The 15,475-nt window shown below is 39.3% G+C and overlaps 1 protein-coding gene across 1 annotated transcript in view; it reads left to right on the top strand.

Moving 5' to 3' along the window:
• The window catches only part of GDPD4 (glycerophosphodiester phosphodiesterase domain containing 4), a 105,621-nt gene that overhangs the window by 25,449 nt on the left and 64,697 nt on the right, over nucleotides 1-15,475 (top strand). Inside the window, exons 5-7 of the mRNA XM_072615663.1 lie at nucleotides 3,004-3,107; nucleotides 8,047-8,140; nucleotides 13,019-13,078. Coding sequence (XP_072471764.1) covers nucleotides 3,004-3,107; nucleotides 8,047-8,140; nucleotides 13,019-13,078 — 258 coding nt within the window. The remainder of the gene's footprint in view (nucleotides 1-3,003; nucleotides 3,108-8,046; nucleotides 8,141-13,018; nucleotides 13,079-15,475) is intronic.

A 15,475-nucleotide genomic window follows, 5' to 3' on the forward strand; every position in this document is an offset into this window, starting at 1 on the left:
TGTTTTCCTTTTAAGGAGATCAGTTATTTTTCCCCTAAAACTCTGCTTCAAAATAGATTCTACTCCTTCTCTCCCAATCGGAAATCCTAGAGATAGCTGTTTGGCTCTATGACCAGACTTCAAGGCCATCCTCAGATACTTACTAGCTATGTGATCCTGGGCAGTTTGCTTAACTTTTGCCTCCCTCTGTTTTTTCACCTGGAGAATGGGGATAAATACTAACACTCACTTCTCAGGGTGGTTGTGATGATCCCATGAGATACTTGTAAAGTGCTTAGCTCAGTAGGCATATCTAATAAATGCTTCTTCCCTTCCTTTCAAGAATTGAATAATGTTAGGAAACGTTTTGAGAGACACTGGAAAGAGCCCTAGGGTTGGGGGTCAGAAGATCTGGTGTCTAGTCATAGGCCTGGGATTTATTCGCTGTGTAGTTTTCAGAGCCACCTAACATTCTTGAGCTTTAGATTTAGATTCATTTAGGTTTGAGGGTGGTAGTAGTACACAAAGGGGATTGGTGGAAAAGAAAGCTGGATCTGGAGTTAGAGGACCTGAGTTTCAAGTACTAGATCTTTCACTTACTTAGTATATCATCTTCAGAAGAAAGAAATCATGTTACTTCTCTGGGCCTCAGTTTACTTATTGGTAAAATGAGTAGTTAGACTCAATGACCTCTGAGGTCCCTTCTTGCTCTTGATCTGTGATCTTGGAATCTGTAAAGCAAAGGATTTGTTTGAAAATCCTCTATTTCATTAAATGACCACTTTTTCCCCTGAAGTATTATACTCAGTTTTGCTGGTTAGGTGATTGTTGGTTTTAATCCTAACTCCTTCGACTACTAGAATATCATATTCCAAGCTCTTTGATCTCTTAATGTAGAAGCTGTTTATTCTTGTGTTATCCTGATTGTATTTCCACAATACACTTTCTGGCTGCTTGCAGTATTTTCCCCTTGACCTGGGAACTCTGGAATTTGGCTACAATATTCCTAGGAGATTGTCTTTTGGGATCTCTTTCAGGAGGTGATTGGTGGATTCTTTCAATATTTATTTATTTTACACTCTGGTTCTAGGGCACTTTTCCTTGATAATGTCATGACAGATGATGTCTGGGCTCCTTTATTGATCATGGCTTTCAGGCAGTCCCATAATTTTTAAATTGTCTTTCCTGGATCTATTTTCCAGGTCAGTTGTTTTTCCAATGAGATATTTCTTTCTTCATTCTTTTGTTTTTGTTTTTTTTTATAATTTCTTGATTTTTCATAAAGTCATTAGCTTCCATCTGCTCCATTTCTAATCTTGAAGGAATTATCTTGTTCAGTAAACTTTTGGTTCTCCTTTTCCATATGGCCAATTCTGCTTTTTGGGACATTCTTCTCCTCATTGGCTTTTTGGATCTCTTTTGGCACTTGGGTTAGTCTATTTTTTGAAGTGTTATTTTCCTCAGCATTTTTTGGGTCTCCTTTAGCAAGCAGCTGACTCATTTTTCATTATTTTCTTGCATTACTCTCACTTCTCTTTTGAATTTTTGCTCTACTTCTCTTTACTTGAATTTTAAAATTCTTTTCGAGCTCTTCCATGGCCTGAATTAGGGGACTTTCAAGCATTCTTGATGAAAAGACCAGAGTTGAATAGAAAATTTGACTTTCAAATACAAGCATCAAGAGAAGCATGAAAAAGTAAACAGGAAAGAGAAATCATTAAGACTTACTAAAGTTGAACTGTTTACATTGCTACATGAAAAGATAATATTGTAACTCTTGAGACTTTTCTCAGTATTTGGGTAGTTGGAGGGATTATACACATATAGACAGAGGGTACATGGGTGAGTTGAATAGGAAGGGATGATATCTAAAAAAATAAAATTAAGGGATGACAGAGGAATATATTGGGAGGAGAAAGGGGGAAATTGAATGGGACAAATTATCTGTCACAAAAGAGGCAAGAAAAAGCTTTTTCAATGGAGGGGCACAAGGAAGGAGGTGAGAGGGGAAAAGTGGAGCTTACCCTCATCACATTTAGCTTAAGAAGGGAATAACATTGCATACTTAATTTGACGTGAGAATCTATCTTATGCTACAGGAAAGTAGGGGAGAAAGGGATTAAGTGGGGTGTGAGTGGGATGATAGAAGGGAGGGCAAATAGGAGGAGAGGGGGTAATTAGAAGTAAACACTTGAGGAAGTCTGTCTGGGGATCAGGAAAGGATGGAGGGAAATAGTTTTTTACAATATGACTGTTACAGAAGTCTTTTGCATAACTACACATGTGTAACCTATGAATTGCTTGCCTTCTCAGTGGGGGGATGGGTGAGGAGAGGGAGAAAGGAAGAAAAGTTGGAACTCAGAGTTTTAAAAATGAATGTTAAAAATTGTTTTTACATGCAACTGGGAAATAAGAAATAAAGGTAATGGGGTATAGAAATCTATCTTGCTCTACAGGAAAATAGAGGAGATGGGGGATAAGGGATGGGAGGGGGTGTGATAGAAGGGAGGGCAGATTAGGGGAAGGGGTAATCAGAATGCATGGTGTCTCAGGGTGGGGGGGAGGGGTGAGATGAGAAAATTTGGAACTCAAAATCTTGTGGAAATGAATGTTGAAAACTAAAAATAAATATTTTTAAAAAGCAAAGAGTTTGTACTTAGATGATTGTTCACATGTCTTTCAGATCTGTGTTTAAGGGCATTTCTAGAGCTAAGTTCTGTGGTCTCTTCACTAATTCCCTCCCAGTTCTGAACTTTATCATTCTATGAACACCCAATTTAATAGTAATCTGAGCCAAACATTAAAAAAGGAAGTCTGTAGCTGATCTGTCCCCTCCCAATACACACATGCACATGTGCACACATGCACACATAGATCATGGGATTGCCTCCGTTTTTGGTATTTATTCATACTATCGCACCTGTGTGGAAAATTCATTTGCCTCTCTTTGAAAAGGATATGTTGAGATTTCTTCAGGACTACTAAATCAGAGATAAGCCAGGCTAATTTTCTTTTCTTTCCCAGGGAGATAAGATATTTTTCCCCTTCCTGGTTGCAACGTTATGTATGTCATCCATATTTTTGTACATGTGGCTGGAAGCAAAGAATGACTACGCCAACTTTGACGAGTGAGTTTCCCCTCTCCTATGTTGTCAGTGCTACTTAGACTTGCTGCAGAGAGTCCCTTTTCTAGAGTTATCTGAGGCATAATAGGAAAAGTCATGAGATGCCAGAGGCCTGGGCTCTGAGCTAGCCTGGCTCCGTCGCTCACTCTCTTTGCTGAAGCAAGTCACCTTTTTTTTTTTTTTTTTTGCTATGGATCTCAGTTTCTTCCTCTGGAAAATAATAGGGAAGGCCAAATGGATGGTCTCTCTGAGGTCCCTTAAAACTTTGGAACATCTGCGATCTTTTAGGTGCCCAGCATGTATTCATCATTCCTATACTGGTCCAGGCATAGGGTAGAATGATAAGTTAAAGGAGTGGCCGATTGGGAGGTACAGAGCTCTGATACTGGTCTCGGTAGTGGTCTAGCTTCCTGTCCTTTCCATCTCCAGACGGAGTAGTCCAACTGCATTGCTTTCTGTGTCTTTGATTTTAGGGCTGTTGTCTCAGATGATGACTGATGCCCGGTGTTGAGTTCTATTTTTTAGGTGTGTTTCCCATGTCTGGCAGAATTTTGCCAAGCATAGGGGGATGGGGACACAGACACTCACGCACGCGCGGACACACACACATGGTAAGTCCTCGCTAGATGGTGGTTAAAGTGGTTGCCTTTCTTGAATTGCCAAGAATCTTTGGCCTGGACCTCTCTTTCTCTTACGTCTGCTTCTCTACTTCTCTCCACCTCATTGTCTTCATCTAAAATGAAATAATAACAGTGCCTGCCTCCTAGGGCTTTGTGAGAGAGAAATGAGATTATTTTTGTAAAGTCTTATGTAAACCTGACCTGCTCTCTTAATACCAAGATGATTCTCTTTATTGTCATGAGTGATATTAGTCTAAATTTCCTTATGTGTTGATCTCTTCACCTCACTCTCCTGCTCTAGAACTCCAGTGACTCCCTGTTATTTAAGAGAATAAGTATTTACGTCACTGTTGTATTGAGTTGTTTCAGTCGTGTCCAACTCTTCATGATTCCGTTTAGAATCATTGGCAAAGATACTGGAGTGGTCTGCTAGTTCCTTCTCCAGCTCATTTTCTAGATGAGAAAACTGAGGCAAATAGGGCTAAGTGACTTGCCCAAGGTCACACAGCTAACAAGTGTCTGAGTCTGAATTTGAATTTAGGTCCTCCTGATTCCAGGCCTTGATGTTCTATCCACTGCATCACCTAGCTGCCCAACATTTATGTAGTGTCTATCATCTATGTGCCAGGCATTGCAGTAAGTGTTTTTACAAATATTATTTCTTTTGGTCCTGCCAGCAATACTGGAAGCTAGATACTATTACTGTCTCCATTTTAGAGCTGAGGAAACTGAGGCAGACTGTGAGGTGAAGTGACTTGCCCAAGATGACACAGCTAGGAAGTATCTGAGACTGGATTTGAACTAGTTTTCCTGACTCCAGACTTGGCTCTCTACTCACTGTACTGCCTAGCTGCTCCTATCAGTCACTTGCAGGATGCGCAGATTTGGGATAGCCACCCCAAATATTCATACAAACTATCTGTGCCCATTCTGAGCTTGTATTGGTCTAATCAGCCAGAGTTGGACACACTGAACTTTCACTTTACCATGGTGATGTCATTTTGGTCCTCTTCGAAGATGGATAACAACCTACCAACTGAATAAAGGCCAGGCACCTTTGTCTTAGCATTCAAGACCCTTCATATGTGCTATGTGTTCACCAGCTTGGATTGTTTGTTTCCCCTTGTCCATGCCCTGTACCTTCCTACCCCCACATCTTTGGCCAAGCTGATCCCTCTTTGCAAAATACTCAGTTTTACTGATTATAGATTGAGAGCTGGGAGGGACATTTTAGGCCAATCTCCTCATTTTACAGATGAGGAAACTTGGGTTCCAAGAGACTGAGGGACTTGGCCCAAGGTCATACAGGCTGTAATGAAGTGTGAGGTCCAGGATTTGAATTCAGGACTCCAGACTTTAAAAGGCTGTAATGTTTCCACCATGGGGGTGTGTTTGTCTGTCTGTCTGTGTCTGAGTGTATCTGTGTCTATGTGATTTTTATTGAAGAGGGAATTGCTGTTTAGGTATATGTTGTAGAATAAATGACCCCTCAGGTTCCCTACAATTTTGAGAGTGATCTTGGTAAGCACCTACTGTGTGCCTAGAGCCCTAAGCTCAATGCTCTGGGGGATACTGAAGTTATATGAGTTTCCTTCGACCTCCTCTCCCTTCCTCCCAGTCCACATAGTTGCCTTTTGAAAACTGATGCATCTTTCAACATCCAGCTTAAATAATGTTACATAAACCTTTCTCTGAGAAACTTTTCCTGATTCCTCCTAATTGGAAAGGATCCTTTTAGCTAGGTGACACAGTGATACAACACTGGGACTTGAGTCAGGAAGACATGAGTTCAAATCCAGCCTCAGATATTTAATTAGCTGGGTTGACCCCTGGGCAAGTCACATTAACTACTAAATGTCTTAGTTCTCTTATCTGTAAAAATGGAGATACTAGATCCTCTCTCCCAGGATTGTTGTGAAGACTGAATGAGATAATATTGGTAAAGCGCTGAGTCTAGTGACCAGGACATATAGTAGGTGCTACATAAAAATTCTTATTAAGCGTTTGTTATTATTGAAGAACTTTTTGAGTCTTTTTTTTTTTTCAGTTTTGCTATGTAGAGTTTTTTGTTGTGTTTTTGGTTTGGATTGGAACTATGATATTCTTGGTCTACAGAATTCCCCAGTGAGGGAATTCTCTTTACCAGTGCAGATGGCATCTTCTCTATGCAGTGTCTAGCTTGAGGGAATTGCCTGGGAGTTGCTGACAGGTACCTTCAGTATGTTTTGTATGTGCTTTGTAGTTCAATGACACTGGTGGTTTTGCTGTTTTCCTGATATAGTACTCCATCACCTATCTGAACATATTCACTGGCTTTTCCCCTTGGCAAGAATTGTTTCCGGCCTCATCTCTGCCTCCTGGCTTCCTTTCCTTAAGGTTATCTCTAATTTATCTTGTCTATATCTTTCTTGTACATAGCTGATTGCATGTTGTCTTCCTCATTAGACTGAATTCCTTGAGAGTTTTGGGTTTGTTTAGTTTGGGTCACTTTTGTCCACTTTTGTATCCCCAGTGTGTAGCAGAGAGCCTGAACATAGTAGGCCCTTAATGAATGCTTGTTGAGTGACTGTCAGGAACTGTTTTTGGATTCAGAAGCTTATGTTGGGCAGGGCAGAACTGAACTGCTGTGGGAAGGTGGTAGCTATAGCAGCTGCAGTAATTCATGTGTGCACATGTGTATACATGCATAATACATTACATATACACATAACACGTATATATGCTGCTGGCTATAGCAGCTATATGTACATGTATGTATATGTGAATTACTATAGCTGCTATAATCACCATATGTGTTGTTTATATGTGTGAATATGTATATACATGTATGTATGTGCATATGTGTATAGTCTCCCATTCACAATTAAATATACACAAGTCAAAAGCAATTAAGATAAACCTTATTTTTATTTACAGAAGGGCCAGCTTTAGAGTTGGACTATTTAAATCAGTTAAAGAAAAACAATGTTAAAAAAGAACAGAAACTAGAATTAAACATTTATATTTGAGGGCAGAAAGGTAGTAGGGAAAGGAGGAAGGCAAAAGAAAAGGGATGCTTCACTAGGGAAAGTCTGCCTATCAATAGTTAGACATAGCCCATCCTCTGGTCACAGCTCTTCTCTCTGCCCTTGGTGGACACAGACCTACTGCCTTGGTGAAGTCTGAAGCATACTCCTCATCACTTCCTTCCCAGTCTGAAAGTGTGTGTGTGTGTGTGTGTGTGTGTGTGTGTGTGTGTGTGTGTGTGTGTGTGTGTGTGTTAGCTGTGGTCTTAAGCCAATTGAGAAAAGGATTTTGTGGTTTATCAATTTTGGATAAATATTCTAAAAGTCAGAACTAAACCAAATCCAGAGTTTTCCCTTTCTGTCATCCCAAAAGAAGATGGTATAGCATTATTTTGCGGCCTAGGACAAGGTTGGGCTGTTAAGTCATGTTGCTTCACTTACATTTTCTGCCTAGCCCACTCCTTCCCACATCTCAATGTAAGGAAGGGTTTTAAGGATGTCTGGAGAGTAAGGAATTGCTTGTGGGAAGAGAAAAGCTCTGGCTAGATCTGGCTGACAATACCCACGTTCCAAAGGGTGGGAGGGCCAAAAGAGAGGGGTATAGTCACTTCCAAGCCTATAGAAGTCCTGCAGCCCAAAGGCCATATGCCTCCTAGATCCTACCTTTGCTTCTTCTGAATTCTTCCAAATTTCCCCCCCCCCCCAATTTAGTGTTCCTGTTTTTCTCTTCTTTCTTACTCTCTTCTCTGTCTCTTTCTCTCTCTCTGTCTCCTGTCTTTCTCAGTGATCTATTTATTGGCATTCAATTTTTAAACATTTTGAATTCCACATTCTGTCCCTTCTTGCAGGCTCCTCCCTTACCCCAATGAGAAAGCAATCATGTTAATTATTCTAGAAGTTAATTGGAGAAGAGAGTATAATGACTTAGAGAATTTCAAAGGAAAAGTTCTTTAGGGTGGGAGAGACACCTGAGGATATTTGTGGAAAATGGAAGGGGGCTAGGAAAGGGCCACTGACAATGGGTAAGAGACTGGGGGACTGATTTATAGACGGAGGGTTTGGAGAAGCTCAGAGATGACAGGATCAAAGATGCAAGTGGAGTGGAGGGGGAGGGAAAGAGAAGGGGGTGAGTTTGGAGGTTTGGAGGATTCAAAGATCTCTCAAGGCCATTAATAATCAAGCTTAATTTTCAAATGTTCCATCTGCCTTCTCCATGAACTTTCCCTCTGGTACAGACAGACTGATCTCCCTCCCCCCATATAGGCGACATTCATTCTTAGCACATTTTAGACAATGCAATGCCTTGCTGTATTTCAGGTACGCTTACCAGTTCACAAAGCATTGGTTTTTCTGGTCCTTCTTTGTGGTGATTGTAGCTTCAATCATGTTCAGTTACATCGTACTGCTTATGGTGAGTATGGGTAAGCTCTTTCCAACTTAACCCCTATACTGTTTGAGGCTGGGAGTTTAGGTGTTCCTTGGGGGTGATGACTTCCAGTAAACACCAGCTGTCCACAGACAGAAGCCCTTGTAGAGCCCCCTGCAGCTCTCTTAACAGACCCTGTTTTAACTAAAATTTTCTTGGATCTCCCCAAATTCTGGGATCCTATCTCTTTAGGCAGCACCTTATCATATGTCAGAACAGCTAGAAACAAAATTGTGACTTGCATGAGCTTGTCTATTATGCTCTAAAGACATTTTTGGTTTCTTTCCTAAGTCCCTGGCATTTTATTATCTATAGTCTAGGAGTGGTGAGAAGAGTTTGCAGACACATGATCCCCTGAGAAAATAACCAGCACTTTCATACCTTGCCAGTTCAACCCTATTTTAGCTGCAGAAGACATAGAATCAAAGCATTTAGAGCTGGTGGGGATCTTAGAGATACCTAGTTTTACATCCTAATTGAGGGAGAAATTGAAACCTGGATTATATAGTGCTTTTAATGTTCTTCTAACCCCATTCCCATCATTAGGAGGATGGACTGCCCTCTCTGATTGTTCCCCAGTGCTACCTCTCAGCCACCCAGTGATTGCTGCTTTTCTCCTCTCTCCTCATCTGAATTTGTTGAAACTTCTTTGTTACCTTTTTTATCCCATTGGAATCAGGCTCTTTCTGCCTTCTGTGCTGACAATTATTATGAGCTAATGAGATAAAAGGCTGAAAAGGACAGTCTTTTCTCTTTCCCCCAAATCTTTCTAGACAACATGTACATTTAACTAGTAGTTCCCAGAGATAATATCACTTTTACTGTCAAAATAATTAAAAGTTTCAAGTAATAGTAAGAGGAAGTAGTCTTATTGAGGCAGATAGATGGTGAAGATGTCTAGAGTAAATGAGATTTTGTGGTATTCTCGTATCAGACAGCCTTCTACACCTATAAATAAGGCTAACTTTGGTCCTTTACATGAGTTCATCATTTCCCTGTCTTGCTACAAAAATTACCTGTGACCTTTGCAGAAGAATTCTTTTGTAATATGGGAGAACAATCTTGTGTAGATTTTGGACCTAACAAGGTTCAAATCATATTCCTCAAATCATGAAAATTCTATAAAATAGGTACCAGAGATGAACAAATTTAGTCTTTCAGTTGAGGGTTTGTTCCCGACCCTATTATCATTGCAAATGGAGTTCTATTTTTCTTTTAAAGTAAAGTGAGCCACCATCAAGAACTCTGAGAGAAATTCATGACATTACCACCCTTTTCCCCACCTAAGATTGCGCATAACTACTTGGTCATGGTATGATGGGAAGAGCAGTTATTCAGTCAGTAAATATTTATGAAGTACATACTGTGTTCCAGGGGCTCTGCTAAGAATAGCAAGTAAAAAAGAGGTGAAATACAATCCCTGCCCTCAAGAAGCTTCACAGTCTAATGGGGGAGACAACAAATAAATATGTTGTACAGACAAGCTATATACAGGATAAATAGGAAATAATGAAAAGAGGGAAGGCACTCCAATTAAAAAGCATTGGGGAAGGCTTCCTGTGGAAGGTGAGATTTTAGTTGTGACTTAGGAAACTAGGGAGGTCTCTAATTGGAACAGAAAAAGGAGAGCATTTTAGGCATGCAGAGAAAATTGATGTCTTGTTTGTAGAACAGCCAGAAGGCCAATGACACTGGATCAGAGAGTACGCATTGGAGAATGAAGTATTAAGAAGCCTGGAAAGGTAGGAGCACAGGCCTCAGAATTAGAAGACTTTAATTCCTTTTCCTCTTCTGTCAGTGACTTAGCGATTATCAATAGTAACACTTTCGCTTTCCCTCCCAGCTTGATTTAGTTATATTTTTTCTTTTGCTCATTAAAAGGGCCATTCCCTGACTACTTCTTAAAAGACACCTAGTCACTCAATGGGTGTTACCTCCCTCTAAGTGAATACCTGATAAGGCCAAGGTCCCCCACTGCATCTTGGGCCCATGTCTAGTCATCCTGATGAATGTCTGGTCACTGGATCCAGATGGCTCAGGAGAAGAAAGTGAGGCTAGTGACCTTGCACAACCCTCCTTCACTTGAAACAAAGTCCAGTGCAAGTCATGTCATCATTTCTCTGATGGCATGGTCTTCTTCAGCAACGAAGGATGAACACAACAAGACAATCATGTGGATTGTACAAATCACTTCTGGGCCTCAATTTTCCCCTCTATAAAATCCTAGCTGTTCACAGATGGTTAGTAACATATGAGACTATTTTAAAAACAAAACTATCATAAAGTATCACATAAATATAAAGCATTATGACCTTACCAGAGGGATTATGTTTTTAGTAACCTCCTTTACCACCACACCTCCTATCCCCAAGGCCTCACTCATAAATTTCTTTTAATTTTTAAAAGAATCAGATTTGTTTTTTTTAAAAATGTTTTATAGGCAGAAAATCATTCAAAATGTCCTTAGTAAAGGGCCCAACCAATGGATTTCCTCCCTTACTTCCCCCCACTACCACCAGCCTAATTTCTTTGAAATGAAACAATTCCTTTTATCTCATTCGCTGAATGAGTTATAGAGGTAGCTGAGTGAGATGGATGTCTTAATTCCTGCTCTCCCCATCGTTACTTCAGAATAGCAAGATGTGCTAGAGAGAAAAAGAACAACAAATAACAGATAGTAGAGTATTCATCCTTAGGAAAACTTCACAGAAAAACTAGTAGAGGTGGTGGAAGAACTAAACAAGTAAAAAACAAGTAAATAACAAGTTTGTTTTTTTTTTTTTAAAAAAAAGAAGACTTAGTACAATGAACAAATACTAGGAAAAGAAGTGTGAAAACCCCAGAAACAAAAGAGACCTCCAGAAATGATAATGGGACCCACTACAGGATACTCAAGAGTGGTTAGAAGTTGAAAGCAAAACTCAAAGGTAAAAATAAGGATAGAAACTACAAGAGAAATTAGAGTTCTCAAATGAATTTTAAAAAACAATGGAATACTTAGAACAAAATATGAAGAATTTCTATAATTTAATAGCATGCCTGGAACTCAAGAGATGCAAAAAAGGAAAAAAAAATGGAACAAAATTCAAAGACAGTGAGATGGGAAGAACACCTGAACCTCCCTGTATAAGCCAAAATAATTGATCTTGCAGACAGAATACAACAAGAAAATATAAGAATTATTGGGCTTCCAAAAAATATGATTGAAATAAAAAAGCCTGAAATAATACTTAATAAAGGCATATGAGAAGATTGACCAGAAGTATTGAAACCTGTGAATGGATTAATAGAATGTAAACAGAGACCCCCCACCCCCAAGTCCGAGCTGCCTCAAAACACTGTGATATCAAGGTGTAGACCTTGAAATACCAAATATCACATGTATCCATGAGAAAGTCTTTGATATAACATGGAAAATCAGAATTAAACAAGGATTCCTCATTTAAGAGAAATGGATGTAAAAATTGGAATGGGCTACTCTGAAAAGCAGAATTACCTTCATCGTAAAATAATACTGTCCTTCAATATAAACCTTAAATCATTAGTGAAAAAAGATGGATTTCCAACAAAAGGAAAAATATCTTGATTTCTGTTGGGGGAAAAAAAAGCCAGAAGTAAGCAGAAGATATGAAATATATCAAAGAGAAGAGACTTAAGGAAGGTAAACAAGTCTATAGAGCATGAAAAGACTAAGCAGGAAAAAAATTCAACCTTTATACACAAAGGACTAAACAATTTATATCAAATAATGTTACAAGGTGTGACCCATTTATATAGTACTTCAAGATTAAGAAACCACTTTGCAGATATCTTATTTGATCCTTGCAATAACCCTGGGAGAGATGGGTGCGATTATTATCCACATCTTACAGTTGAGGAAACCAAGGTAGACAGGTTAAATGACTTGCCTGGAATCATGTGGCTAGTAAGTGTTGAGGGTGGCTATTTGAACTCAGGTCTTTCTAACACCATGGAGAAGGAAATGACAAATGACTCCAGTATCTTTTGAAGAAAACCCTAAATGGGGTCACAAAGAGTCTGATAACTATTGAAAAAACAACTGAACAAGTTTCCTAACTCCAGGACCAATGCTCTATCCACTAAGCTGTATCTACCTCTCATTTGCCTTTTGTATTAAGGTCATAGAGAACATCTCTCTTTAAAGTCCCTTGTAGGAAGATCAGATTCTAGGGCATCCACAGTGCCTGCCTGGGACATAGTAAATGCTTAATCAATACTTTATTTATCTACCTATAATATCTATGTGTCTGTTCTACAAGGGTTAAGAAGTGAGGAAGGGGATGAACGGATATTTCTTGGAAAAGAATGTCACAGATTAAAGTTACTTTAGCCAAGAGATGAGATGAGCAAAAGGGTTGGGAGGATTCTCAATCTCACTCTTATCTGGGTGAGAGGAAAAAACAATAACGGTGAAAGTAAAGTTGAGGAATCTGAGCTTAGGCAGAAGAACAAAACAGTGGGAGTTTAGATGAGTGAGAGCAGGGATTCTTAACTTTTTTGAGACAGATGCATTTGGCAGTCTGACAAAGCCTAGAGATTCCAAAATAATGTTCTTAAATGCATAGAAGAAAATGTGTAAGATTTTAAAGGAAATACATTATATTGAAATAGTTATAAAAATATACCTATATAATACATATACATGGATACTTATACACATATACATACATACATAACTATATCTTATCTATGTACACACACGTTTATAGACCCCAGATTAAGAAACTCTGGTAGAAGGAGGGGCAGTTATCAGATGACTAAGGAAAACAAATGGCGGGGTTCTAGTGCTAGTTTTATTGACTTTCAGAGCCCAGACACCATCTTTTGCATTTGTCTTTGCAGGTCGTAGGGATATGTTTGCTAGCAGAAGGGCAGCAGCTATATCTGCATTGGTGCAATAAGGTAGGAAATATGGAAACTTTTTAACCTGACTTTCCCTAGGGTCTGGCAAAGGTTCCATTGTATGCCTTCTCCATCCCTTCCTACAGAGTTTGGGGAAGAAAGACGCAAAGTATTGAGAGTGGACATTTGAACTCAGGTCTTCCTAACACCATGGAGAAGGAAATGGCAAATGACTCTAGTATCTTTGCCAAGAAAACCCCAAAAGGGGTCACAAAGAGTCTGATAACTATTGAAACATTTTTTAAATGATATTGATTCTTTGTTTTTCTGCCCAGATTGACTACCTGCCTGTTTCTTCTCCAGGGCCACATCAGTTTTGCCACACAGTAGGCATCCATCCTTTAATTAGCTCTTTGAATGTTCTGGTTCATTTATCTATAGCTACTGAACATTCACCTAGCCCACAACTCAGTCCACAAAAATATAAGACACTTTAAGCACACTAATGCAATCAAGATAATTTATGCCTATGATATTCCTTGACTGGGCCAGTCTAATAACTCTGTCAAAAAGGGACATGAAGTTAACCTACCATGCCTTTTTATTTGTGAACTTACGTTGATTACAAATGATTATTTTTTTAAGTGCCCACAAAACATATTCAACAGTAATACTACCATTTTGCCAGAGATTCCTGGAAAGCTGAGACATCTATGATTGTTGGGATATATTTTCCCCTACTTTTTGGCCCTTCTCTTGTTCTCTTGCGTTTTTCTCAAAGCTTCTGAACAGAGATCCCTTAGTCTCATTGGCATATTCTTTCATAGTTTCGATTTCATTTAGCCCTGGAGTCTGGAAGTCATTTAAAGTTATTAGAATCTAATTATTATATGCTCTCCTAGTATTGATTTAGCATTTAGTTATCTAGATAAGGTAAGAGAAGACTAAAAGCATGAACTATTTACAACAAATGATTGTTGTACAGAAGAGGACTAGATTTTTTATAACTCCCTGTCCCTAGGAGACAATGAATGGAACTTGTAGAGAGGTTAATTTTAGCTTTGTTGGCTGTCCTTCATACATGGAATGCTCTCCATCCTCGCCTCTGCCTCCTGACTCTTTCAAGGCCTTGCTTAGATCTCATGCTTCTGCAACAGGCCTCTTCCCCAGTTTTTCCAACTGCTAGTACCAACCCTCTAAGATTACTTTGTAAGATTCCCTGTTGTTTCTGTTTGTATCTTCAGAATGTTATTTTTGAGCACTTCCCATCCTACTTGGGTTGACTTGCAGAATTTTAGTCCATTAGCTCCTACTTAACCCTTTCTCTGAACCTTTTGAAATTGAGTCTCCAAAGAAAAAGCAAAAAACCAAAAAACCCCTGTGTGTTGTGTTCGTTCTTTGTTTTCGAAGAGGACCATGACATCAGAGAAATGATAACATGACTTGCACTTGACTTTGTTTTGAGTGAGAGAGGGCTGTGCAAAGTCACCAGCCTCACTTTCTCCTCCTTGAGCCATCAGTATCCAGTGGCCAGATATTCATCAGGATGACTGGAGACAGCTCGGGATGCAGTGGGGGACACCTTGGCTTTCCTGGGCTAAGGTCTTTTCAGATATTCACTTAAAGTGAGGTAATGCCCATTCAGTGAATGGGCATTACCCTCTTTAAAAAGTAGTCAGTGGGGTGACCCCTTTAAAAGAAAAGAAAAAATAAATAGATAAATCATGCTGGGTGGGGCAGGAGATTGTTGTTTTGAAGAGAAACTGTTACGATTGACATTCACTCTAAGTCAGTGGGGTCCAAAACGAACCATTGAGTGGAGGTTGGGCAGGGACCCTTCGTTGTTCACTCCATGAGCTTCAGAGTGTACAGGGGCCAAAGTTTTAGGGGAGGCAAGAAAAAAGGGAAAGGAAGGGGGGAGCTAATATAATAAAAATGACAGTTCTATCTAAATTAATTTACTTTTTTCAGTGCCACACCAATCAAACTACCAAAATTTTATTTTATAGAGCTAGAAAAAATAAAAAATTCATCTGGAAGAACAAGGTCAAGAATATTTAGGGAATTAATGAAAAAAATGCAAGGGAAGGTGGCCTAGCTGTATCAGTTGTAAAACTATTACAAAGCAGCAATAATCAAAACTACTTGGTATTGGTTAAGAAATAGAGTGGTGGATCAGTGTAATATGACAGGTACAAAGGATACAATAGGCAATGACTACAGTAGCCTATACTATCTGATATCTGATAAACCCAAAGACTCCAGCTTCTGGGAGAAGAACTCACTATCTGACAAAAACTGCTGGGAAAATGGAGGAACGGTATGGCAGAAACTAGACATAGACCAATATCTGTTACCGTATACCAAGATAAGGTCACAATGGGTACATGATTTAGACATAAAAAGCGATACCATAAGCACATTGGGAGAGCAACGAATAGTTTATCTGTCACATTT

Source organism: Notamacropus eugenii, chromosome 5 (assembly GCF_028372415.1).
Source record: "Notamacropus eugenii isolate mMacEug1 chromosome 5, mMacEug1.pri_v2, whole genome shotgun sequence".
Classification (NCBI taxonomy): domain Eukaryota; kingdom Metazoa; phylum Chordata; class Mammalia; order Diprotodontia; family Macropodidae; genus Notamacropus; species Notamacropus eugenii.